A 27950-nucleotide genomic window follows, 5' to 3' on the forward strand; every position below is an offset into this window, starting at 1 on the left:
GCATGCGCGGAGCAGTAAACAGGAGCTGTCCTCGTCTGGTGGTGCTGCTCTGATTTCATTGATCGGCTGTACGCGCGAGAGGGTTTATGGACGCGATGGAAGAAGAACTAAAATGTCCGGTTTGCGGTTCTTTCTATAAGGAGCCCGTTATTCTGCCGTGCTCTCATAATGTCTGCCTGGCGTGCGCCCGAAACATCATCGTGCAGACCCCGGAGGGCGAGACCCCTCCTCAGAACCGAAGCTCCGGCATCTCGGACTACGATTACCTGGATATGGACAAAATGAGCATGTACAGCGAGACGGACAGCGGCTACGGGTCATACACGCCGTGCCTAAAATCTCCCAACGGGGTGCGGGTGTTCCCCCCGACCCTGGTCCACCGCCACTGCTCCATCACTTGCCCGCTCTGTCACCGCAGCGTGTCGCTGGACGAGCGGGGGCTCCGGGGACTCCAGCGCAACCGGCTGCTGGAGGCGATCGTGTCCCGCTACCAGCAGAGCCGCGCCGCCTCCGTCAAATGTCAGCTGTGCGATCGCAACCCGGTGGACGCGACGGTGATGTGCGAGCAGTGCGACGTGTACTACTGCTCTCCGTGCCAGCAGCGCTGCCATCCTTCCCGCGGACCGCTGGCCAAGCACCGGTTGGTGCCGCCGAATCAAGCGCAGGCGGTGAGCGCGCAGCCGGCCGGCGCCTGCGCACGCAAACAGGCGACTTGCGTGGACCACGAAGCGGAGAACTACAGCATGTACTGCGTCAGCTGCAAGACCCCCGTGTGCTACCAGTGTCTGGAGGAGGGAAGACACGCCAAACACGACGTGAAGCACCTGGCCGTCATGTGGAAACAACACAAGGTAACCAAGTGTTTTGAAGTAGAACCACAGTAACCAGACATTTCTTTTGGTAACTTGACATTTGCAGTGGTACTGTGGTCATACAAATGGTGATCAATCCACCAAACGTGTTTACTATATTTGTTCTATAATAAAACTGGGGAACCCATTTACACATTGCACATCTCACCATACACAATCATCAAAAGTATACTGACACTGAAGAATGTGTGTGTGTAGCGGATGAAGAGATTGGGGTTGTGTGTGATGCTGTACAGTACTACTGCCGGCGGGGAGGAACTGTGCGAGTGTGTATGAGTCAGTCTAAATTCAAGCCTCCCTCTGGGCATCTTTCTTCTTCATCCGCCTTAATGGATTCACATGGCAGCGCACAATAGATAATTTTTCACACATCGTATGAAGCTGTCTGAATGATCAATTCAATCGAAACGCCACCCGCACCCACACCTTTAGCCCTGAACCTAGCCGGAATTGGTTTAAGTGCTCGGCGTTCCAATGAGCGATTGGCTTTCGTGAGCCAAAAATGGGCCACAATGATACCAGATACAAAGGATTTAAAATATGGAAGATATTGTGATTATTTTTCTGGATAAAGCATTGGGTTGGAGGTCTGAGCCCCTCACCCATGATGATTCCTCGGAAAAGAGATTACCTATGACACATTACCCATAATATATTAAAATGTGTTGAACTATATACGTATATTTAAGTATATTCTCCGATTGTGAATCATCCAAACACGTTTTTTTCAGGATGATACATATTTGCCAGATTGTATTAAAAACACTACCGGAAGTTATAAATCGACCCAAAAGTTTAAATCTAATTTTAATTGAAAAATTCACGCATCATTTACTTTTTCTGTCTTCTGCAAAACACAAAAGAAGATGTTTTGAAGAATGTTGGTAACCCGAAACCTGTCGGCCCCCATTGACTTGCATTGGTTTTGTGTCCATAGAAGTCAATGGGGACCAATGGTTTTAGGTTACCGACATTTTTCAAAATATCTTCTTTTGTGTTCTGCAGAAGATAGAAAGTCATACAGGTTTGAAATTACAAGAAGATGAGTAAACAATGACAGAATTTTCATTTTGGGGTGAACTGTCCCTTTAAGGAGTTTTAGTGTGTTGCTGTGGAACTGTGCTCTGACGTCTCCACGCACTCCCTAGACTACTATTAACTGACCCTTAACCTTTAACCCATGACCCTTTCCTTAAACACTACCCATCGCACTGACCCTGACCGGTCAGAAACACGTCTGTCCTCTAAATAGCACTAAAACAAGCATTTAAAACTCAAAACCAGAACACCGAGATATATCCCTCAACAGTATATCAGATACTCAAACCCTGTCCTGGAGTGACCCGGCACTGCAATGCATTTCTCTCTTATCGGACACCAGATTCAGGTCTTGCAGACTTTATTAGAAGAACTAAAAATGGACTGTAGCACCAAGCATAACAGAAATCCCATCTCCTCAGATAAATATTCATAAATGCAGAATGTGGAAAGAGACCTCTCCACACACACACATTTATGACATGCAAAGATGGCTTTGGCTGACACACACATGAATGCACACATACACGCACACACGCTTACGCTCAGAATGTAGGTTAGATGTATGTGACAAAAAATGTAGAAAGGGTTCCTCCATATGCCATTACTGTTTGTATGTATGTGTGTGTGCGAGCCCTTTTCACACTTTTTCCTGCCGGCTATATGTGACCAAGGGAACAGCTCACACTGCTCAGGGCAAACATATAAGCCATACTTTCCATTTTCAAACGGGAACATTTTCTAAAGAGAATTAATAAATGAGTGAGTGCGTGTATAAAAATCACACGAAACCACACGATTGGTGGCAGAGTGAGAATAGGATCTCACGTGGGTTTGAATCCCTCACCATTCGCACAGGCCACCAAAGTGAATGTTGGTAATTCAGCGGGGTTCAATACAAAACGATTACCGTAATGGCAAAGACAGGAAACGTGAGAAATATATATATAGAGTTTCACACAACCTCCTACAAATGTGACCCGTCCTGTTCAACGCCTAAATACAGATCCTTGTAATCTTGCAGGTTTCCATGGTTACACACAAATGTTACGCCAATGTTTCATTTTCCCACACAACCACCAGTGATCTTCAAACTCTCAGAGCTCGCGGATCGGCCTCACAAACTCATGTCAGATCATATTTTACCATAGAGAAAATAGATCTTAGATTTGGAATAAAGATAGGAAGCCATATTATTAAGATTATTATGTATTGTTTTCATAATGCACACAGATGTTGACATTTTTTGTAGTTTATTCACAACTATTACAAAGAAAACCATAATATGTTTTATTTTTATGTTTTAATACATTTGATGGAGATACACAAACGAAATCTGCATTATTTAAAAAGAATGTCACAAACGCAACAGAATGGTTATATAATTTCTTTGTGTTTCTTTGTGTTTTCATTTTGGGATCAGTTTAGTCTATATCTTAGAAAAACCTGTTCAAGGAATTATAGTTCGAAAGGTTTCTGTCAATGTTTACTCACCCTTATGTCATTTCAAACCCATGTGACCCTTTCTTCCCATGAAGAACAAAAGAAGATGTCCAAGCATATCTTTTACAATTCAATATCCAAAAGAACAAATGACATTCCAAGCGCTAAAGACAAAACAACGTTATTAGATGATGTTTCTGCGCTATCAAGTGTTTCAATAAAATAAACGGGTGAATAAATAATAATCTCATTAGCCAGAAAGATATGTACTGTATTCTGCATTAGGAATATTAGGCGAAGTACCATTTATAGTTCATCCTCTTCTAGTATATTTATGTCCTCAGTATAAACAAACAAACCCGAGGGCTTTCTCAGCATGTAAACAAACATTCCTGATCCTCACCAACTGTAGTTAACATGAAACAGTTATGTGTGCGTAAAATTACTTTAACATTTAGAGGCTGGTTCACCTTAAAGTATATGACTTTGTGCTGAGTTGACGTTAGAAGCTCAATTGGAAGAGCATTGCATTACCATTGCAAAGATCATGGGTTTGATTCCCATGGAACAAACATGCTGAACAATAATGTACACTATGCACTTTTAAGTAAGTTTGGATAGAAGTATTTGCGAAACGCATACATGTAAAAGGAAAGTGGTAAAATGACACATAAAGAAACGAGAAACAGATTTGTGGTGTCAATAAGTTGTTCCTCTGACCTCAACATGTGCAGCATTCATCACACAGAGAGACAACGGCTGTGTTCCAAAAACCGGCTGAGCTGCCTACACTGCACAAATCATCTTCATCAGTATCTTAGTCTTGTCGTCCCCCCAAAAAAACATCCCTTAAACAAGACAAATTCTGTTAAAGTTACATTTTGAATTGAAGTTAGTATTGAATAAATGAATTATTTTCCTTCCTTATAGTTACTTCCCTATATAATTTAGTGGCATCTAGTGGTGAGGTTGCAAATTGCAGCCAGTGGCTTACCCCTCCCTTTTTAAAGCAACACTTTGTAGTTTTGTCCTTAAAATAATGTCTCTAGCGGTGGTACAACTCCTAACCGGACGAATTCTGAGCCTCATTGCGGCTACAACCACACTCTGTAAGTGCTTTGTTGAGGTCGGTACACACAGCCCCGCCCATCCCCTGCACATGGTTTCCAAACAACGATTCTGGATTCGTCAATCTGCTTAGTAAATAAATTCACATATATTGCGCTGCCCACGGTGAAGCTTATACAGCGACAGTATGGTAACGGACAGTTGCACTTATCAACCACATGGGGAGCAAAAGTTCCAAAGTGTCGCTTTAAGCACTACGGTGGCTGACACAGGACTAAGATGTCGTCACGTTTTCGCTTCTTTACCGAAGGAGACCATTTAGGAAACGCGCTCTGTAGAGCAGTTCGTCCGTTTAGGGCTACTGTAGAAACAACATGGTGAATTCCGTGCAAGAGGACCCGCGGTGTATAGTACATTCTAAGGTAATAAAAACATAACGTTTCATTATGTAAGTTCTTTATACACCTCTGAACACATGGATATGTGTATTATATTGCATTTCTGTCAATAGATCATCCAAAAAATGACCTTTAAATGCCTCACTGTGTAGAGTTTTTGGGATTATGGGATTATATTTAATTTAACATGCTGCCTTAAAAGTTAGCAACCTACTCTATGTAAGAAGTATTCACAAAACAGATTCGTATTATCTTCTTTCACACACACACACACACACGCTTGCACACTCAAACATGCTGAAAAACAGAGCACTCAATTGCCTCGACAGTAAAATCAACCGACCACAGTTATTGAAAGGTCCCCGTGATGTCCTCTACACGCACACACACACGCACGCGCACACACACACACACACACACACACACACACACACACACAAACTGCTTGTCTTAAAGTGTCTCTGAATTCAATTTGATTCATGTCCCATCAACTCTTCATCACAATGCTCTGGTGAAGTAGATAATAAGATAAGAGCGGGGAGCTGGAATATAGCAGCACATCTCCTGTATCCACATCTCTGTTTTACAGAGCACTCTACTTATAGTTATCACAGACACAATCATTATTTCAATTTAGGCAGCAGCTAAAAGCGACAGATGCTATTGACACTAAGTTTAAATAGAAGGAGTTTATTTTTACACTAACCGAAAATAACTGTATTTTCTTTGGATTAAGTAGAAATAGTATAGCTAGATGCTATTGGTACTTATAGAAAGTGGCAGATATATACTATTTGCACCACAGTGTTGTTGTGCATTAAACATCATGTAGGGATAATGTACAGGCAGCCGGTTGTTCTAGTTCTAGTTTTAGAATATTTTTATTTATTTAAAGTTTCAAATGTAAACTCAGTTTTTTGCTTACGTTTCTAAATTTCATTTAGCCTAAGTTTTTCCAAATATTATTGAGAGCTGCATTTTCGTTGATTTCAATAATCAGATCTGATTTGTTTACAGCAATTGTAAAATAAAAAGGCCATTTTGCATTCTGCATTGTGTTATTTATTAGCTTTTGTGTAAATGTCGATCAATTTACCAGAACATTTTCTGTTATTTTATTTGATTACATTAATGTTTTAATAGTTAGGCACTATTGACACCATACGTCCAAAAAAAATCACAAGCTGAAAATAGTTCAAAGGGGAAGTTTGAACATTTCTATATTCTGCATATAACGAAAAGTGACAAGTATAAAACAGTATCTACAGTAATAGAGTAGGCCTACCTGATAGCATATTTTAAAAGCTCAAACTGTGTTTGTATTGTTTATATATACGGTACGTTACGATGTTTTCTTTTTGTTTTCTCTATTTATGAAGCAACATCTAAGATTCTCATTTTCTTGTTAACAGTGTCACTCTGTTGAAAATCAACCATCATTTTGCTTGTTAAAATGAAGTGCATCTGTAGATCCTCCGTGTAATTGACTGTCTGACCTTTCTGCCGTCTGTGATCAATACAATACAACGAGACTCATGACATTCCGCACTTTCTGCTAGCGATGTATTATCAAAGCAACACGAGAAAATCCAACCGGTTTCTTTTTTCGGTGAAATCAGCCTGAGAGGTGTGAAGGAGGGGCCGGTTGTTGTGGTCTGTTGGCACAAAGGTGAGACGGTGACCCCGACGCATCATTGAACCCCAGCAGTGTCCGGGTGTCGCCTTCTGAACACACAAGCACACATACTGAGAGTAGAGTAGAGGGCCATGAGAAGGGTATCTGTCAGGGTCTTGTTAGCGGCCTGGACAGCTTGCCCGGCAGATGGTACATTAATGGAGCATAGAGCTGTGCGTGTGTGTCTGCTTGTGTTTATTTATGTGTGTGGGTTTCTCTGGTTGATTTAAGACCCCGCAGATTGGAAGAAGGCCAGGAGAGGTGTAGAGGAAGAGGAGCAGGCGGGGAGGATGTGTGCGTGAAGCTGGCAGGGTCTTTTCCGCAGGCTTGAATGATCATTAGTCACTTAGCTGGAGCTCCTTTGAAGAGTTTAAGACAAAAAACACGAGAGGACCTTTTAAAAATCATGGCTACTTACTTGACATATGAATATGTTATATGCCTTGCTAAAGCCATTTTCCTATTTCTTTGCAATAAACATTTCTAGACCATATATGTGACCGTGCTCAATGAGTAGCTCAACGCACTAGCAACAACAAGAACACTGGGTATTAAGTTGATTTTATAATTGATCCAATGCAAAGTCATTATGGTCATCAATGTTCATAAAACAATAAGAAAATATGATCATTTTTAATAAGAAGTATTGCTGGGTTCAGTAGGCAGGGTTTTAGAATGCTGGGAATCATGAGTGGTGTTTAGAAATAATGGGTTACGTTGGGTGGTGTTTGATAATGTTTGGAATTCTGGGTATTGTTAGAAAATGCTGATGGTATTTGGGCATGTTGGAGATGGGTAGTATTTAAGATTGTGAATGTAAATGTTGAATATCGGTGGCTTCTGCGTTGTTGGTTTGTGTTTAAAAGCTGGTATTTGAGTTGTGTTTTATAATGCTTATGATGCTAGTGGTGTTTTTTCTTTTGGGTACCGCTTTGAAAATACCGGGGATGGGTTGTATCTGGTGTTTTATTAATGATGAGTGGTGTTTATGTCTTTTGAAATTTGGTTGGCATTTGAAAATGTTGATGATATTTGGGGTGGTATTTACGGATATGGTTTTCAAAATGCTGGTAATGGTGTTTGAGAATGTTGGGTGGTATTTTTGAATATTGAGGGCGGTGTTTGAAGATACTTAAAATGTATTATGTTTGGTTGTATTTGAGATGTTTAATTGGTGTTAATGAATATAGCCTACTTGTTGTGTTTCTGAAGACCACAATATTTATGTAACATTACTTACAAAAGCTTTTGAAAGTTCTAAACTTGTGTTCATGTGTGTGTTTGTGTGCAGTGTCAGCTGTCCCAGGCACTGAATGGAGTGTCTGACAAAGCCAAGGACGCCAAAGAGTTCCTTGTGCAACTGAAGAACCTGCTACAGCAGATACAGGTACGTTATAATAAATTAGTCACATGAAATAAAACATGCACGTGTAGGTTTGAATTTCTCTGCTGTCATTTCATAGCATCGCTATGTTCGAACACTTGAAAATTACCAAACATCTTCACATCAAAGCAAGTGGTAGATAATAACAACATAATCAAAGCAGCCGTGCTAGCAGAACTTATATTAGCATATGTTAGCTTTGATTTACCAGTGTCTCATTAAGCATGCAAATGAAGACCGTGTTCAAAAGAAATTGGGGCAGTTATAATAATCTAAACGTGTCCCACAAAATATGCAATTTCACATGAAGAGGTTAACATGGATTTCCGCATGTTTTTGGGTTCAACATCAAAACCTTTGCCCATCATATGAGTATATGAACAGCGGTTCTCAAAAGCAGTGGTTCCCAAACTAGGGGGCGGCACCCCTAGAGGGGGCACGGGGTCTTTAAAGGGGGGGCTCGAAAAGGCTTAGCTATTGTCAGCCTCCCAACATCATAAATTCAGCTGCCAGCTGATAATGGTTTTGTTTATTGCCATTTTGTTGGATCGGCATTTTACACTCTTAACCCTTTATCGGGCAAAAATACATTTGGTAACTTAATGCAAAATGCATAAATGTAAATATACCTTTACTAGGCGTGTTTCCCTAGGTAATTTCTTACGTGCCACGTTACCAGGTGCTGTCCACGGCGGTGATGCAGAATAAATGGATATCGATCGTTCAAAAATCAATTATTCTCTCTATACAAGGACTGCTTCACTGCGTTCTGTGAGGTAGATACGTTCTTTATAAAATAAGGAGCTTGCTCTCCATGTATAAATCATATATTCGAAAAAATCTATACATATTACATGCATTTGCAGGTAAAGGACGTTTCATCTGCTGCTTTGTAACAATGAAAATTGTAAAAAGCACTATATAAATACAGCTGACTTGACTTGATCCGGCGGAGCTCGAAAACACGTTTTCCACATAAGGTGGGGGGCCTGACAATAAATTCTAGAGAGCTCTAGAGAAATTCTGTGTCAATATTAAACACATAATTCATCTGTATTGAAGCAATAAGAATATATGCAGATTTTACACCAGACCGTACTTGTGTATAAATGTCATTGTTTTCTGCCTGGAAACCACGGGATTATGAGCTATTTTTTCTCGAGTGGAGTGTATACAGGGAGAGACGGAGAGAGAGAGAGATAGAGAGAGAGAGAGAGAGAGATTGTAAACTTGCTGTAATAAAGTGTTTTTCAGTCTACTGACACGTATGCACAATTCCGAGACTGTTTTCTGGTTTCGAGGACGACCTCTTTTCATCTAAATGAATGATTTCATCATGTACTTACCACACTGATCTATTCTGATTGCACAGCACGTGCCACTTTTTCTACTGAATTAATAGGGAAGTATCTGATTTTGGTACCCGACGTCTTCATGTAAAAGCAAGTTTAATGTTTACTTACACTATTCTGTTCTAATAAATGAAAGGCAATGGTGAACAGGGAGCCACTTGAGTGGTATTTTCTTATGAGTTTTTGAACAGCGGTTCTCTAGAGAAATGCAATGTTTCACAAACAGACGCGTCTCGCTTCCGTCTGCACCAGTATCAGTACGTGGGTGTTAGAGAGGAGATCTGATTCACAACTCAAAGTGAATGAATTATAAGCTCTCTTCTGAACTCCTACACTCACACGCATCACTACCAGCTTTACAAAATACATTTTCAGTCGGAAGTGTGTAATATCTGCACTGAACATACCGGACATTATTTCTGTCAGTTCTTCTCGAAATTTGATGTGTTTGATATGTTAACATCAGAGCTTCACCGAAGTACATCCAGTTATTAAATCTAAGCTGCCAAATTGTCGCACTCAGAAAACGTTACGATTTTTTAAGATTTCTTGACATTAAACACCAGGGCTCAGCAATAAGGACCTTGGCTATCTTGAGAGACCCCCGGGCCAGTTGACAGACACGTCCCTTGCCCAATCAGGCCAGTGCTGTATCGCAACGAAAAGTTTATCATTTGAACGTTTTAAATATTCTCATTTATTAAGATTACATAGGTAAAACAACAAATAAACTAATAACTAAACAATATTATTTATGTATCACTCTTTTGTGGTGGGGACAGTAAAATTTGATTCACTTGCCCGACCAGGCCAGTAGAAAAACTCCTCAGCATTAATCCCTAAACACTGTCAGAAATGAGAAATAAAGTCATATAGCATTGCATTATAATGTTTAATGTTTCAGTTGTTTCAAAAAACATTATTAGTATTTACTTTGGCTGGGTTGTTTCAATGCATTGTTGGGTCCAATGTTGGGAACATTTCTAGGCTAATTTAACCCAACGGCTGGGTTAGCCCCTGTTGGACCCAATGCTGGGTTGGAAATAACCCAGAGTGTATTTAAAGTAGTATGTAAAAAAGTCACTCTACAAAACAGGGAACCCAAAGTGACAAGAACAGCAAAATAGCCCAACAAATAGATAGAAATTGCAGATATTCCTGGGGTTGACTTGCATGTGTGTGTGTGTGTTTCAGGAGAACGGGGTTGAGTTCGAGGCATGTCTGGTGGCTCAGTGTGATTCGTTGATTGAAGCTCTGACTCGGCAGAAGGCCAAACTCCTCACCAAGGTCACCAAGGAGAAAGAGAGCAAACTGAAGGTAGGTCAACACAGACACATGTTGGGTTGGCTTTCCATTGACATAATGATTTTTACTGTACAAACTGTATATTGTATCCTCTAACCCTCATCTTACACCCAAACTGAAACATCACACAAACCTTTATGCGTTTTAACATTTTAAATCATTTAGTTTGATTTATTGGCGGACAAAAATCCCCACAAGTCCCAAAAATAAGGCCCACACATACGTACCAAACTTCACCCAAAAATGAAAATGTTGTCATCCTTTACTCCGCTTCGAGTTCTTCCAAACTTTATAGATTTTTTGGTTCTGACAGATTTTGCCCCCCATTGACTTCCATCGTAGGACAAATTACTTTATCATTGTTTTGTTCCGTTGAACACAAAAGAAGATATTTTCAAGACAGCAAACCGTTCTGGGGCACTTCTGACTACCATTGTATTTATTCCTACTATGGGAGTCAACGGGGGGCAAAATCTGTCTGGTTACAAACATTCTTCCAAACATCTTTCTCTGTGTTCATCAGAACAAACACATTTATAAACATTTGGAACAACTCGAAGGCGAGTAAACTTTGACAGAATGTTCATTATTAACCTATTGAGTATGTGTAAATGCTTCGTCTATTTGCTACTTGGTATTTTCAATAGAGAGAGATTATCTTCTCGGTGGGTCACGTGACATTGTGCCAGATGCGATGGAGATAGAGAGACTTTCTGTATTACAATTCTCTCATGGCATGACACGGAGCAGATTGAGTTTTTGTTTCAGTCGTGCCACGGCATATGGTCAGAATCACGGAGGTTATTTCATTCACCTCGCGGCCTGACACCAATTCAGCTTTATTTGCTCAGTGAATTAAAAGTCGAGCTATAGCTGCTTTAATAAAACTGTGATGCATTTTGTTGACATAACAAGCACGGTTCAGTGCACTGACGTCTGTATATTTATACTGTATATAAAGAATGAATGCAGAAACATCATTTCAGCAGAGGAAGTCTCACACATCGAAACCAATGCAGCGTCTGATCAGATCATGTATACCATAATACCATCATTCCCATCAGTTTTAGTTTGACTAGTTATTACAATCGAGTATTAATTGTGGCTCTCAAAATATGTGCTTCCGTCTGCCAGGGTTTAAGTTAATGTTATGAAGTGTTTCTGGATGCTATTTTCCGCTCTAATTCATTTGTTTCAAGCCAGTAGTTTGACAGCAGAGTCTTTTACATCACGCCACACTTAACTAAGCGTGACATGATGTTGTGTCAGATGTGGTTTGTATGTTATGATTAATATCTTTTCTATACATCACAGAGAAAACTGTTTTTTGATATAAATGTGGGTTTGTAAAGTAAACAAAATAAAATTGTTATTGATTTCACACTCATCCCAAATAGAAGCTTTTCACCAGGTATTGTAACAAGCAATACATCTTTTTTTACTACATCCATATTAAGCATGTTTAACACACTCCGTGGCTTCATTCATCTTTACCCTGAAGGGTTCATTTCTGCGCTGTCATTTACAATGATGAAGTTATTGATCTGTGTCCTGAGTGACGGGCATCATTAAATCATCATACATTATAATTCATGCATCATTACTTATTTGATCTGGTTGTCTTCACCATTCGCTATGCCAAATGAAAGATGAACGAATGTCGAGTGCTGCTTTGTTTTGCAGTATCAGATACTGATAATTATATGTATTTTTAGATCAAATGTAAATGATTTAAACATCGATTCATACTTGATAAATGAGATATTGACATTTATGTATTTATGACCCTTTTATCCAAGTGCTGCATTGCATCTTACTATACATTTATATGTTAAAAATTAATTCTGTCTCGGATCGAACCCATGACCTTGGCGTTGCCTGTGCCATGCTCAAACCACTGATGATTGGATTTTGATAATAATGAAATATGCCACAGACATGACCCGCATTTAACGGTACGGTGCGTCATCGATTGGAGGATCTATTGAGGAAAATGCAGTATAAGATGTCTTCAGTGCTATTTCTATGTAGATACATCGCGGGTTCGCTTGCATGGGATTCACCATGTTGTTTCTACAGTAGCCTTAAACGCACAAACTGCTTTACAGAACGTCTTTCGTAGATGTCGCAAAAATCTCCACATTGTTTCTTTAAAGATTGATGTTTGTGTGATGAGAGTTTAAGTGTACGTTTATCCTCTCTGTGTTTCAGACTGTGAAGGATCAGATAACCCACTGCACCATGAAGCTCCGGCAGACCACAGGAATGATGGAATTCTGTCTAGAGGTTATTAAAGAGAACGATCCCTGCGGATTCCTACAGGTGAGCGCACACAAATACACAGACACACACATGAACACACATAACTTGGCGACACCTGCTGTTCAATAGTGTTCTGTATTTGAATATAATTCTATGTACATAACAGTTTAATAGTAAAAATGAAACCCGAAGGCCATATAATTGTGTCAGATGGGCTCTTCTGAAAGCATTTACCTTCACAACGATTGTACTGAAAGGATAATAATTGATGTTTCAAGGAGTGAAAGTTGCTGCAGATCAATACTGTCCATTACTGCAATATTCACGAAGTATTCATTGTGATGTTGCTATAAGAGCCCTCATGAAACATGTCATCTAATTCTCTCATTTAGGATATTTCCCTACTCAACCTGGAAATAATTGTTGGGTTCTGTTAATGTTACAAAATATTTATATTTTTAATACATTTAGAATAGGATGGGAAATGCAAATAAGGCAAGAATGCATGAGATTCATTTGATCTAAGATCAAAATCTGAACAGTTTTGGAGGTTGTACAGATATAAGATGAGGTTGAATAGGCTGTCTTGGTTTATCCGGGATAGACAGACTTTGTATGAGTAGGTGTTTTCCAGCACCCAACATTTTTCAAAAGTGTAAAATCGTGCAGATACATAAATCCAGTTAAGCTTTATAAAAGTGAAGTACAGTAAGCAGGTGCATAGATCTCCAATCACTGTGGATTATTGATGTTCCCACTCTCGTTTCTGTCGGGTTCATCTGTAAGATCTCAGATGCGTTGATAAAGCGTGTCCAGGTCTCACAGGAGCAGTGGGTGAAAGGTGCGCTGGAGCCGAAGGTCTGCCCGGAATTTGCCTTGAGTGTCAACACAGACCCCCTGATGCAGTCCATCCTCCAACTGGACTTCACTCAGAGTAAAGGTGAACACTCATTCAGACAGTTTTCACCAGGGACAAGTAAAACAATACTTTGGAAATAGCCGGGGCTGTTCAGACGTTAAGTACGTGCATCATGTCTAGGGTTGGGTATGGTTTGCATTTGATCAACGCTAGTTACGATTCTGCTTAACGATTCCGATTCTTATCGTTTCTTTGTTTCATTTTAACAGTTGCAAAAAATGAAATAGAACATTTAGATATTAACCTGTTGTATGGTTCAATAAAAGGGAAGGAAGGAGGCAGGAACCGGCAAACATTCAACAAAACTTTAATTAAATATACAAACAACAAACTCAGAAGTAAAAGACGACCTCACGGTAGACTGCCGGCCATAAAACATAAACACAAACTTATGTCCGGGCCTGGTCCTCTCTCGTCCTGCCGCTCGTCCTCTTAAGCTCCCGATCTCCTCCGTGAGATGCGGGACCGGCGCGCGCACAGCTGATTCCGACTATTACTCACGCCACGGGCCCCGCCTCACGGCTCTCGTCCCGCCTTCCTCACCACACCTGTATGGCTACGTATATAGCCTGCTCATTGACTGGTTTGCAAAAAATATATTTACTGTGTATATTTATGAGCACCGTTTGAGTATAAACACATAGCAACCATGTTTAGTTAAACTATGGTTACTATAGTAAAATATGGTTCATTTTCACAATGCACATCTTGACACATGCACATTCTGTTAATCTGCAGACTGATAAGAGGAAATGAAATTTGTATTTTATATCAAGTATCCGATTCCTAACCTTCTGATTCCAGAATTGGAATTGATTGATTTTTTTTGGTTTCCAAGCCTAATCGTAATGTAAACACTCAATATGCTTTTGTGTAAATTCTAGAACTCCAGATTTCTCCGACAATCTGACACTTTGGCAAACGTTAAACTATTATAAATCCGACATCAAGACTGGTTAGTGTCCGAGGGTTGCGGAGTAGTACGTCCCAAGCTTTCCACTGTAACTGAGCAACGTTGAAAAGTGTTTAGATCCTTAAAAACCAAAACGTATTGTACAGTTCATATCAGGATTCATTTTGTTCACAAACGTTGTTTTATTGTGAATCTAGCAAGCTATTTTAAAGATATCTGTCTTCCCCCGAGGAGAAAATGCTTCAAGAAAAACACTTGGGGCTATTCGGACTTCACACAATCCATACACATATTTTTTCTTTATTCAGAGTTGAATGCGGCGTAATCTCCTCAGTTTAACATTTAGACTCACAGGTGCAACCCCTGCTTTGTCCGCTGTCATCTTTCAGATGGTCAGGAGGCTGCATTATTCAATCAAATGCATGCAGGTGGCCAGAAAGAGGCAGAGATCGCAGGAGGTATTTCAGAGCTGCTACACTTCCAACCGTTCTCCTAAAACTCCCAACCCCACCCTAATGCACAACTCCTTCCCTTATACGTTTTAGAGGCATCCGTGACTTTCAGGAAGTGCTTGGTCCCGTGCATGTCGCTCCTTGTTTACCCTTGTTAACCCTTGTTTAAGCTTTTTTCGACACCTTCGAGGATGACGGCCCGTGCTAACCAAACGTGCCGTCTTCTTGCAGAGACCCCCACGGTTCCCCCTGCCCCGCTGCTGCAGTTGGAAAAATGTTGCACGTGGAACAACAGCGCCACCCTGGCTTGGAGGACAACTACAGTCCAGGCCCTGCTGGTGGAAGGTTACGTGCTGGAGCTTGATGACGGCAATGGTGGACCTTACCGGGTGTGTTGAACAAATATTTTCAAATGAGATGTGTGGAGTTCATAGAAATACGATCATGCATTTAAGCATAGAATTAAATATAAACAGACTTATAAAATATATTTTTGCTTGTTTTATTCCCCAAATTATATGATGTAATATACATTTTTTGTTAAATAATTACACAAATGTGACCCAGTTTGTGAAAAGCACGTTAAAGGTCATAGAATCTAATTCTGAGATAAAGAGCATCAAAGTTTGATTTCTTCTTTTGATTTCAACCTTTGACATTACTGAGTCAATATTAAAGAGCCCATGTGATGAAAATCAAGTTTTACGTGGTGTCTTTGTCATGACGCCGCTTCTCTCAGTCTTGCTTTTCTAGTCTTGTGTCAGGACCGTGACAGACCCACGTGTTTTGTGTGGAAGCACATGGCCACTGTTTGTTTTTGGTGTGCCATGTTCAGTTTTGTTGAGCAAAGTTAATTCGCCACACAATGACAGTTTTTAATGTGATTGTAGATAAACGATGTGCAAATGTATCATTTTAAACTGCCGCTAAGTATTTTCTTACTTACAACTGCAGTTTCCTAAAGACCGTTTATAAAATGCAATTGGAATCTGCCCCAGTTAATGACGTTATAAACCTGTAACCAATCACATCCCCTCATTTCAGCAGTTTGAAGCATAAATATGCAAAGAGGAAGCCTAGATTTGGGCTTTCACATTCAGTTCTAGCAGCGTCTGAACTGCCGATTGGGACTGAGTGGAGGCGGGGCTAATTTGCATATCATTTATCTGCGTATACTTAATGAGGCTTATGTGTACATTGAAGCTATTTTAAGACAGGAAAACAAATTGATGGTCTATTATCGACCAAAGGGGGTCTTTAAAGATATCAAGGTTATATTTATTTTCACAGACATTTTTTTACGTGGTGTAGGATGATTTTATGCAGAACGCATTTTTTTTAACGTTATCTTGCCTTTGGAGAGTTGACAAAATCTCAAATTGACATCTTGTTTTATAAGTCATGACAAACATGCAGCATAACTCGTATCTTCAGAAATGTGTAATGTGTAATGTTTTCCAGCTTTGACGCTTCTCCTTGTCTGTCTGTGTTCCTGTATTTCAATCTTGCAGGAGGTATATGTTGGTAAAGAGACTGTCTGTACGGTCGACGGCCTTCATTTCAACAGCTCGTACAACGCTCGCGTCAAAGCGTATAACTCTGCCGGCGTGGGATCCTACAGCAAAGTCGTAGTTCTGAAGACGTCCGACGGTGCGTGTTTTTCTTTCTGTGTCTCTGAAAGTGTTTAAAACTCTCTCCTCTCTCTCTATTGATCATGCACACACATATACAAGTTCTCTTTTAGCTTGACATTATATATTCTCTTTTCTTGGTGTGGCTTCTGATCCTGAAGCGGAAGGACCCCTGCTGAGCATGGTTCTCTTAGAGAGACTTTACATAGATCAAAGTACTTAGTGTAGACAGAGACGTAAAGTAAAAAAATGCATAATGACGATGTAGTCTTCCAAAAGTCCATACGGCATTATTTGTAATAATCCAGTGAGATTTTTGCATGCATGGGAGTTGCATAGCGCATACTGGATTATTATAAATAACGGCATAAGGAATGTTCGGAAATCTAAACTGATATTTCCTACTGACACACTACAGCAAAATATATAAATCAACTGTCATCTGTCAAGTTGTTCCATAACTGAATTCATTTCGTTGGTCTGATAAACACGAAGAAAGATATTTGGAAGAATGTTTGCAACTGACAGTTCTGGGGAATCTTTAATGCTGTGTTCACACCTTACACGAATTGAACTTTTTAGCCAAGTAAATTACATAAAAAGTTGAAGGAGAGATGTGAATAGACACAAACTCGCGCCAGGCGACGCAAAAGACGCGAACTGGGCGGCACCATTGCCACGTATACTCGAAATTGAATTATTTTTACTCGAGAGCTTATTGACTTCCACGATTCGACACGTCCCCGTCGCGTGAGGTTTTTATTTGTGCGAGTGATGCATAAAAATAATCCCGTGAGTAATAAAGAACGTGATGCTTAGCTTTTGGTGTCAGGCTTTTGAACAGACTTTTCCAAATGTGCGAAGTAACGTTTGATCTCAGAGGAAACGTTTCATTAAGTTCCACTGTGGCATAAAAGAAACGAGTGTACCAGCTTTAAAATTTCACGTACTTTTAATATTTTATGTGACACTAAAGTACAGCGTGCAGCCAATTATTGTGGCCTGTTTTATATCCTCTTTAAAAGTGCTAAAAGCGTGTTTAATGTCATGCATACTCTTAACCCTGCTGAAATATCACCAGAGAAATCACACTCTCTAAAAATAACAATCTGAAAATCTGATAATTCCGTAATATTAGTGTTTTCTGAACAAACAGAATTTAGGACCACATGAACATGAATTCCTGTATTTCATCTTTCATTTGCAGTGGCTTGGTTTACCTTCGACCCCACATCGGCTCACAGAGACATCGTTCTGTCCAATGAAAACCAGACGGTAACGTGTAACAGTTACGATGATCGGGTGGTGCTCGGTACGGCTGCCTTCTCCAAGGGTGTGCATTACTGGGAACTCAGCGTGGATCGCTACGACAACCACCCTGACCCTGCGTTCGGCGTGGCCCGGATTAACACGATGAAGGACATGATGCTGGGAAAAGATGACAAGGCTTGGGCCATGTATGTGGACAACAATCGCTCCTGGTTCATGCACAACAACTCCCACACCAACAGGTACAAATCTTACTGTGAGGAAATTGTTGAAGGACTTGTTTAGATTTGATAGTTTTGATCCACACTGTTATTTATTTTTGCCTAGATTTTCACTTGCATTGTATTTTTCAGGTTCTTAATTGGTTTGGCCATGGGACCCACATTTTCCCATGGTCATCAAGCCGAGACCCATTTTTTAGGATATATGACGTCATATTTAGTCCAACTAATTCCAAACAACGGACAAGATTTGTGACTAATATGACTAATACCGATGAAGTTATCTGTTTTTGCAAATAAAGTCTTTTGCGAATCTTTAGCAAAACAAAATGTGGGAAAAAATGATTCATATTTTGATCCTGTTTTGCTTAATTAAAACCTATACAAACCCATGACTCAAATTTGGTGACAGGTCCATAACTTAAAATCTTAATGGATCATGATAGTTGTCGCGTGATATTTGATGGATGAGAACCATATAGTCGCTGTCCTTCCGAAACCTTGGATGTCCAAAATTCCTGTTGGAACGACTGCCGGCCCTAAAACATAAACACAAACTTAACATATGTCCGGGCCTGGTCCTCTCTCGTCCTGCCGCTCGTCCTCTTAAGCTCCCGATCTCCTCCGTGGAAAAGATACTGTATTGTTAAAATGATTAAATACTGTGTTGTCACGCAAATTTCTTCTGCGTATTGGTTAGATTTTTGTAGAACCAATTGACAGACATAAAGGATGACTACCGGTAATAAGGATTTATGGCTAAAAATCATGAAATATGAATATACAAGGTTTCAGAAGGACAGCAGCGATATATACACATTTAGTTTTAATTTCACTAAATATGCTCGTAACATTAAACAAACATAGTGTTTCACTTATAATGTAAGGTTGCCATTTTGGAAGGTTTGGAGTTTAACTACTTTTTTCATGCATTTTCCCTTTTACTTTTTATTATATGTTTATATATCTTTTGTGTTTCCCTAGATTTGAAGTCGATCCGGTAGGACTTCTGTAGTAATAGTTTTCTTCATACAGTGTCTGTTAGCAGGGAGGATGTTATAGAAACGTATTGATGGCATCACAAATGTTTAAAAATACATAGATCTTCTAAAAGTGTGTTTTAGGGTCCCTAATGTAGTTCTTGATGTGTTTTTTCAGTACCCCATAAGTAAACATTTGGTGTTTCTGCAGCTCATTTGATAGAACATTGTGTTTGCCGCACAATGTTCTGCCAAATGCATAAATGTAAATAGCTTAAGCAACACCGGAGTCAAACAAAAGGCAGTTTGGTTGTTTTGGTATATTTTAGGTAATAATCGTGATTAATCGTATCCAGAATAAAAGTTTGTCTTTACATAATATATCTCTGTGTAATGTGCATATGAATGAATAAATGTTCATATATAATTTCAGTTATTGGTAATATATATTTCCTATATATAAATGTATGTGTATGTTATTGTGTTTACAGTATGTATACGAAATTAATATGCACAGTACATTTATTATGTGTACTTGAGAATCGAACCCATGATCGTTGTGTTGCTAACACAATGCTTGACCAAGTGAGCAAGCGAACGGATCGAAGTTGCATTTCACAGCTTTTGTTATATTTGAACATTTTTGTAATGTCCCATGTTGCTGATGTCTCCTTGCAGGGCTGAAGGTGGCATCACTAAAGGTTCCAGCGTAGGGATTCTGTTAGACCTGACCAAACACACGTTGACCTTCTTCATCAACAAACAGCAGCATGGACCCATGGCCTTCGAGAATCTGGAGGGCGTGTTCATGCCTGCAGTCAGTCTTAACCGAAACGTTCAGGTGAGCAACATTACGTTGGAAACTAAGAACTGGTTGTCATTCATGAAGTTCATGAGACATAAGCTAACATCATACATCACTGTTCAAAAGTTTTGGGTCATTTATTCTTCATTTTTTTCACATTTTTGAATAGAACTTATTATGAAATAATACAAGCGTAAAAGAAATACATCGTTTTATTTTTGACTGATATATAATCTGTTTACACAGGTGACTCTGATCACAGGTCTGGAGCTCCCAAAGAACATCATGTGATCATCTCTGACCAATCAGAATAAGCGAGACCTTCTGCATCAAACAGCACAGTACATGTTCTCCAGCGCCGAGCTGACATATAAAGCTGAAAACACTGAATATTTCATTTGTTTCTCTCGTGGTCGTGTCAGTAATTTGCATATCGGTGTTTGCGAATCATCCCCATGTTTACAGATAAACAAACCGCAGGATGTCCCGACAGGGAAGGGAGGGCGATGCTGGAGTCAGAGCCCAGAGCACAAACGGTTTCAAGCTTTAAGAGTTCTGCCTCATACCTCAAATAACATCTAAAGTAAGATTAACCCAGTTTGAAAAATGCTATTTAACTCATTAAAACCAACATATCAGGCATTACATATGCCAGCAGAGGGAATACATTTGGGTGGGGGGTAAATAATCAGACATCTTTCTTTTCATCGATTTCTCTCTTGGTCATGTCAGTTATTTACATTTCACTGTTTACAAATGATTCCCGTGTTTACAGACTATTAAAATCATTCAAATCAGGCATTTAATATCCCGGGAAGTGGAATTAGAATAAGGTTGACATTTTGAAGGATGGTGTCAGGTCAGTCAATTCTCAGGTTTACTCACAGTATGTCCTCAACACACTTACGTCACACGACACGCTGCTGGGCTTGAATATAACCTGGTCGACCCCAAACCCATGTTTAAAAAAACAGTGATGTTTACAGTAAATCCACAAACTCTGATCTTTACACAGCATCACAGGAAGGTGCTCGGAGGATATAAGTATTACAACAGTTACAACCATACAACATTTTTTCACATAAAATGCATTTCTGTCATGTTTTTTCTTCTAGCAAATTTGCAGTCCCTTTCTGTATATTTTTACTGTATTTCAATGGATAAAAACCCACATAAAAACCAGAGATTTTCTGGCAGCCGAGGTGTAAAAAAATACTCTGTTCTTTTTCTTTAATTTATTGGTTTTACCGTATTTCAAAAGTACATGAAAAATATGTAAAATTACAAGTTTTTACATTATATGTGAAAAATACAGTAAAATTCTGTAAAATTACAGTCAAAACAGCCCAATCCCAAGTGTCTGGTGTTTCGATATGGCTTGGGTTATAACTCTTTATCGTCCACCTTAATTTTGAGTCCTTGATTCGTTTTTGAATTTCCAGTTTCATTACAGTTTCATGGCTTGTTTTGTAATAGTTATGCAAGTTTGATACGGGGCGGTTACGGGTGTGTTCACATCCCAAATAAGTGTATTATGAAAGTATGGACGATAGTAACGGTATCGGTTGCTTTAGCGGACACCACTAAAAAGATACAAATATGTTGCTAAATTACAAAAGTAACCAATGACCCGACAGATATTGAACATGAATCCCCAAAAGCACCATCATATTACCGCAAACGCGTCGCTAGCAAAGACAGATGCAGATTTGTAGTACATTAGCTCTTGGTTTGACTTGGTCCGCTCTTGCGATACTTTTCATATGTCGATTGGTCCTCGTATAGTGCCGCATGAAATCATACACGTCTGTTGTGAATATCGAGGAAGAATGAAATCACTTTACACTGTGATAGTTGTGTGCCCTAAACCGTACTAAATATAAAGCAGATTTTTTAATGATAAAATAGTTTCTCCTAACTTACTAAGCCATTCTTCAGTTCATTCCCTCGAAGAAACAATGTGGCTCAACTAAACATCAGTCAACATTTTCAACCAGCAAGTCATCTTTAAATGACACTTAAGTTTCACAAGGTTATTATAGTTTACTAAAGCGTTTACTTTGTTAACTGAAATCAAGTAAAATATCATCCTAAATATTCGAGCTAAACGAAAATTCGATTTGTGGGCTCAGCATTGAACAGACAAAATGGAGACACAAATATTATTAACTGAAAAGAAGAACTGCATTTAGATGTATTCATTTGGCAGACACTTTTATCCAAAGTAGGAGAGCATATAAACATTTTGTCAACATGCTTAACAGTACTGTAAGTTTACAAGGCCATGCTACTAGAAGGATAAAAGCTGCAGTGAGCAAAGGAGAGAATGAACAAGATTTTTTGAAATAAATATAAATTCTACCTGTACAGCACGAGAAAATCACAAAGCAAAACAAAAACGTACATAAAACAAACATTTAAAAACGAAATATTATTACAACTACAATAAAACTACATCACTTTATTGCATCAAACATTGATCGCTCCGTTTTCATTTAATATGATCATTTTTTTAGCTTTTTTGAACATATGATGTAAGAATACAGTCATGTTTGCATGTTGTACGGCTGTAAATATGGTGAAAGCGGCGAAGAGCGCTTGAGTTACACATCCCATTGAAAGTTACAGTCTCCCATCTAGTGTTAGTTGTGTAGATAGACTTCTGCTAGATGGAACCTACATCCATCAAAACGCATTAAACATTTACGATAATGAGCCACTTGTTGACCACGCAATAACCCATACTAGAGTATTTTCAGTTTGTACCTCCATTACATAGCGTTTAAGGGAGACCTGAAAGAAGTATATTTATTTGAATGTATTGTTTTGTCCAGATATTAACTTTACAGACGATGACCCACTAATGTAAAGCATGGGATGTTGTCGATAACTGTAATGCATTTCTATTAAGAGTTCGTTTCATGTAAATAGTTTTATCTGACCCCTTTGAGTTGGCCGACAAGAACTGTCAGGAGGTTCTTAAATAAATGGAGACATGTTAAATAATCTGTAATTTCTTAAAAGAAATGTTTGAGTTCAATTCAAGTTAATCTTCATCAACAGAGTTCTATTTCAGTACTTTATTGTAATTTTGTGTTAACCGAGAGCATATTACAGATGCTGTTAATAGAGATGAACTTGTTTTAAACTTTAAATCCAATACTACTGATGTGGACGATGCCTGCCAAAACATTATACGGTGTGATTTTTGTTTGTATTAAAGTATATTTTAAAATGTATGTTTATGTAGCTAATAGATTCACTGGTCATGTAGTGGGTATAAAACAGATTCAAACTGATTTTAAAGCATTTTAAAACCAATATGGAATTGATAAGCTAAGGATTCAGTATATGGCTCTCTTCCAAACGTTGAATTGGACAGAAACAGAATTGACTGTATGAAGCACTTGAGCAGCAGTTTGCTTTGTAAACTTAAAAACAGATTTATTTCCCAACCGATTTTGAACATTTAGCCAAATTGCTTGGGAATGTGATATGTATGAGGGCCAAAAACAATGGGCCCATTAAAGTGCTTGCAATTGAGGCAACATTAAAGCAAAAACAGGCTGTTTTTCTGATCCTTCCTTTAATCCCTAAAACACACCCGAATGGAAATATTGTGACCTTGACTTCTCATTCACTGCTGTGATCTTTTGTACGTCTTGTCGTTTGTACATACAAATACATTGTATATGACATTCTTTTCTTACTACAACGTGTGGAAGAAAAACTGTGTCTTTTCCCTTTTAATAAACAATAAAACTGTAATAACAGATCAATAAGAGTCTCGTCTGTGGTTTTGTTTGAAAAATCAAGCTTACATTATAAATCAATTGCAACTGACAAGGCAATAAGGGCAATGTAAATGTATTCGAGATATGATGATGGAAAACCAAATATGAAAACATTGATCTAGTCAAAACATGATTTTCATTTTTAAAGATTCTTGTCTTCAGAGTGTGTCTCGGATTCTTTTGATGAATATATAAACTCATCTAGTGTTACTTTCTCTTTTTAACATTTACATTCATAATGTCTTTGGAGCTCAAGACCAGCATTCCGTTTTTAAAGCGTCCAACCTGCCCTCCAAGCTGCCCTGCAGAGGACGATTTACTCTTCCCAGAACTGTAAATAAACAAAACATTGACTGTAATTTCATCAATTCCAAATGAGGCTTTTTTTCATTGTTGCAGTAAAAAATCACAAATGTATACCCACCCTCTTCTTCCTCCTTTCCCCTTTTGCTTCTGGAATTCCTGAAAACAACCATACAGTAAGAAGTTAGAGAGACCACCTTACGGCATATACTGCACCTGAGATGTGATGCAAATTAAAAAAACGGTTTATCCTTCAAGTTCTAAACAGCTCTACTTACAGACTTTGCTTCCTCTTTTTCCTTCAACTTCTTTTCTTTCATCGTTTGTTGATACTCTTTGTAGTTAACATACTGCTTTTTGGGGGGCTGCAAAACAAATTGTAAAAGATTGTCCAACAAATTAGAAGCCAGCATTTCAGACATCACGGATGCAAAAGGTAAGATTAAGATTAATTTAACTATCACCATCTTAGTTAAAACATAAATAAGCATTTTAGTTTTTATAGCAACCTTTAGTGTTAATGACGTAAAATTATTCTTTACACCTCATATCATAAATAACTATTATTACACGGCTTGTTGGAATGCTTGATTCTGATTGGCCAGTCACGACTTTTACAGGTTCGTTATTCCTAGTTAAAAAACGCTTAAAAGTAACAACAATGTAACCCAGATGCAGCAAATTTTCACTTTTTTTTTACAAATTAAATATAAATATGTATTTTAATAACATACATGACATTATATTTACAAATGATCAAACCAAGTTGACATTTGAACGTCGTTTCTTAATTTAAAAACAAAAGTAAGCGACTTTTCCTAGCGGAAGGTCAGAATTCCGTAAAAATTTGCAAACCAAATATTTCAGATTCACATTTCATGTCTATTTTTTCACATGTGGCATGTAGCCGTGTAATAAGTGCGATAATGAATAAGCAGCCGGCTGTTATTGTGAAATAATCCCTCGTAGAAAAAATAATTGTAGTATTAAATTCAAATAATTCAGTTCGAAACAAATGTTTGAATGGCATTATTGTTAGCTCAGTGTCAGAGAGCCAAAGTGTCCCATGTGGAGACCTACAGTAGGTGGAGCGGGCGGTATACGGTATAAGCAGTGGACGTGTGTGTTAAACTTACTCTGGCCCCCAGCATGATGGCTCTGTCCTGCTCGAAAACCCTCTGCTGCCCTTTCTTATACCCCGAGAGTCCAAACTGGTGAACTTCAAGTCGTGCCTGTAGACGACACATTTAGAACATGTCCATGCGGCATCTTAAAACGTTTATATATTAAAAACTCTCTCACCTTTTCTATTGCATGTTTATTATCCAAGCCTGTTCTCTCCTTTTCTTTGACATCAGGCACCTGAGGAAAAAAATCAAGACAATTAACACAAATGAATAAAGAGCAGCTTGCCTTAACATTGATGTGTACGCAATTGAGCTATGAATTCACATGGGTAGACCAGAGACATCTTGCTATGATTCCTCTTACCTTCTGCACTGGTTCAATGGTCTTTGATGATTTGTGCTTCTTCCTGGGATCAATAAATGTAACAACCTCCACGTTGGATTGCGGAGTCTCAGATGCTGTGGAGTTTGAGACGTTTGTCACGTGCGGGTCTAAGTGAGCGTCAGGGCTGGTATCTGTGTTTTCTTGTATATCGTTCTCATGATGGTCTTCTGTAGAAGTGCTGCTCTTCCTCTTCTGTGATTTCCTTTTTCCAGCACCGTCACCTGAACATGACAAATATCAAACATTACAGATACGCAAAGCATTGTTGCAAAGCCGCTTTACACAAAATAACATCCGGAATAAACAGTAGGGACATAACATCGTTTTTGATCATTCTGGGGTTTCATATCTGAAATTAATTCATTTTTCTAATAGACAAAAACTGAGAATAGAACAGAATACCAACACCAAATGAACTCTATTCTATAAGAAAAAAGATATTCTACTGTATTTTATTCTATAAGAAACCCATGTAGGAAAAAATGAAACATATGGTTTTATGTTAAGCGCGTCTGTGAATGAAAAAACATCATGATGGCAGAACGTTCAATACGTAACAGAGAACACAACATATCCCACAATGCAACGTGCCCGGCTGAATTACGAATGATCGGTGTTAATATTCAGTCTAAATATGTTTTAGTAAATAACTAGCACAACTTAAGTGATGGGTCAGCGTGTCTGTTAGCCCCTAATGAAACATTTCTCACCAAAATCATACAACTTGTTCAGCACTTGATCGAGGAAATAACGATCGTCATCCGGCTCCGTCGCGTGTTCATCTGCTGGAACGCTCATCTCTTATGTATTAAAAACGTATAAAACGTTTATTGACCAAAGTAAGTTAGTGACAGGCTTTCTATGTTTTCGTGTTTCACGCTGAGGTTTCACGTGTGTTTGTGTGTGTGTGTGCGCGCGCGTCCAAATGCGAAATGTCCCTTCTTGTGTACCGTCTTCAGTTCTCAATCCCGGAAGTGGCTCTTTTCTAACACCGCCCACGTGACAAACCAGAAGCGTAGAAGAGAAATGAACCGTTTACCGTCTGTAGAACCATTTCATTCTGCTGGGAGCGCTCGAGGCTTACAATAACGCGTCCTTTTCTTATGTACTTTATTATGACACAATTCTTTACAAAATACAATTTACAAAATCTCTCGTTGCGAGACTAAAGTGATCCCTCAATACGATTTTAAACACCTCAAGGGAAGGATTTTATTTTGCCATTTACATTAATTGATATGGTATTTACCCATAACTGTTATGATATTGTAAGTTCTTTCGGAAGGTTTTCATTACCAAAAAGAATTTGCTCTAACTTTAATTGTGTAATTCTCTTCATTTTTGTTTCCAACCGATTCATGACATCTTGCCAGAATCTTTTTATCACTGGACAAGAGAAAAACAAATGTTCAATAGTTTCATCTTCCTGGGAACAAAACACACATGGCTGCACTTCAAAACCAAGTCTCTTTTTAAGCATTGCTGCTGCTGTTTAATATCCATTTAAAATGTTCAATGGCATTTCTTCGACTTTAGGGGTATATAGGCCATTTCATGAATTTGATGTACCTTTTTGTTATTTTGTCATCATAATGACTTATTTGTATATTTTGGGCAGGATCATAAAATAGTTTACCGTTAAATTTTTAGCTAATACAATTATTATTACATTTAATTGTAGAGTTTGGTTGGTTTAATTGGGAGTTTGGTTTAATCGCAGTTTATACACATTTATTTTACTTTTGGAAAAATGTAAATAGTTTTGTAACATATTTCATAAGGCTATTGGTATTGCTTTACATACCTTATTAGACTCCCTTATTGTTTTTTCCATATTACATTTCGTTTTAAAATCCTTGAACCTAAGAAAATTACCTTAATCATCTAAAATATGTCAGCGATGAAAATGATTCCCCTATCAAACCATTTTCTAAAAAAAGTGTTTTTCTGCTTATTGTTATCACTCTGTTGTGAATAAAGTGTCCTTTGTTCAGTTGCATTCAGATCTCAAGATGGTTTTTTGCCTCTCCATTTATTAACACCCCAAATTAAACTAAACAAAAATATGAGTGAGTTAAAATGTAAAACGTTTATCTGGTGTACACGTAGCCAGATTAATTTGACCAGTGCAGAGCAGTTAATAAGTAATATATAACATATGAACCTTTTATAGCTCTCCTCTTTGAACACCAATGTGTGATTTTCTATGACGCACATTTTCAGAGGGTATTACGTCAGTATTCCGGTTAGTATACTGTTAGTTTCTTAAAATAAGTCTTCAAACATTAAAATGTATATAATTCTATTTCTTTCTTTTCTATTTTTGTTTCTATTTGGTAGGGAATGTTAATGTG

General features: G+C 38.5%; 2 protein-coding genes across 2 annotated transcripts; one reads left to right on the forward strand and one right to left on the reverse strand.

The window, feature by feature from the left end:
* On the forward strand, nt 1–22367 carry trim67 (tripartite motif containing 67). Its single transcript, XM_079474635.1, has 11 exons — nt 1–851; nt 7786–7881; nt 10425–10547; nt 12747–12857; nt 13584–13737; nt 15019–15087; nt 15313–15470; nt 16593–16731; nt 17920–18223; nt 19861–20023; nt 20234–22367. Exons 1-11 carry the CDS (start codon nt 87–89, stop codon nt 20276–20278), a joined length of 2127 nt encoding a protein of 708 aa, XP_079330761.1. The 5' UTR covers nt 1–86; the 3' UTR covers nt 20279–22367.
* On the reverse strand, nt 21219–26613 carry fsaf1 (40S small subunit processome assembly factor 1). Its single transcript, XM_079474634.1, has 7 exons — nt 26307–26613; nt 25576–25817; nt 25387–25446; nt 25221–25316; nt 24363–24449; nt 24206–24243; nt 21219–24112 (listed from the first exon to the last, which is right to left on the reverse strand). Exons 1-7 carry the CDS (start codon nt 26392–26394, stop codon nt 23989–23991), a joined length of 735 nt encoding a protein of 244 aa, XP_079330760.1. The 5' UTR covers nt 26395–26613; the 3' UTR covers nt 21219–23988.
* Nucleotides 26614–27950: the final 1337 nt, after the last annotated feature.

Source organism: Barbatula barbatula (genome assembly GCF_947034865.1).
Source record: "Barbatula barbatula genome assembly, chromosome: 15".
NCBI lineage: Eukaryota > Metazoa > Chordata > Actinopteri > Cypriniformes > Nemacheilidae > Barbatula > Barbatula barbatula.

Bases quoted from the DNA above. Each gene is read 5' to 3' on its own strand.
- trim67 (XM_079474635.1), top strand. From the start codon at position 87: ATGGACGCGATGGAAGAAGAACTAAAATGTCCGGTTTGCGGTTCTTTC. The intron at 10,548-12,746 runs GTAGGTCAACAC...TCTGTGTTTCAG, and splicing joins AGAAAGAGAGCAAACTGAAG to ACTGTGAAGGATCAGATAAC. The intron at 15,088-15,312 runs GTATTTCAGAGC...GTCTTCTTGCAG, and splicing joins AGAGGCAGAGATCGCAGGAG to AGACCCCCACGGTTCCCCCT.
- fsaf1 (XM_079474634.1), bottom strand. From the start codon at position 26,394: ATGAGCGTTCCAGCAGATGAACACGCGACGGAGCCGGATGACGATCGT. The intron at 25,317-25,386 runs GTGAGAGAGTTT...TGTCGTCTACAG, and splicing joins ATAAACATGCAATAGAAAAG to GCACGACTTGAAGTTCACCA. The intron at 24,113-24,205 runs GTGGGTATACAT...GTTTATTTACAG, and splicing joins GGGAAAGGAGGAAGAAGAGG to TTCTGGGAAGAGTAAATCGT.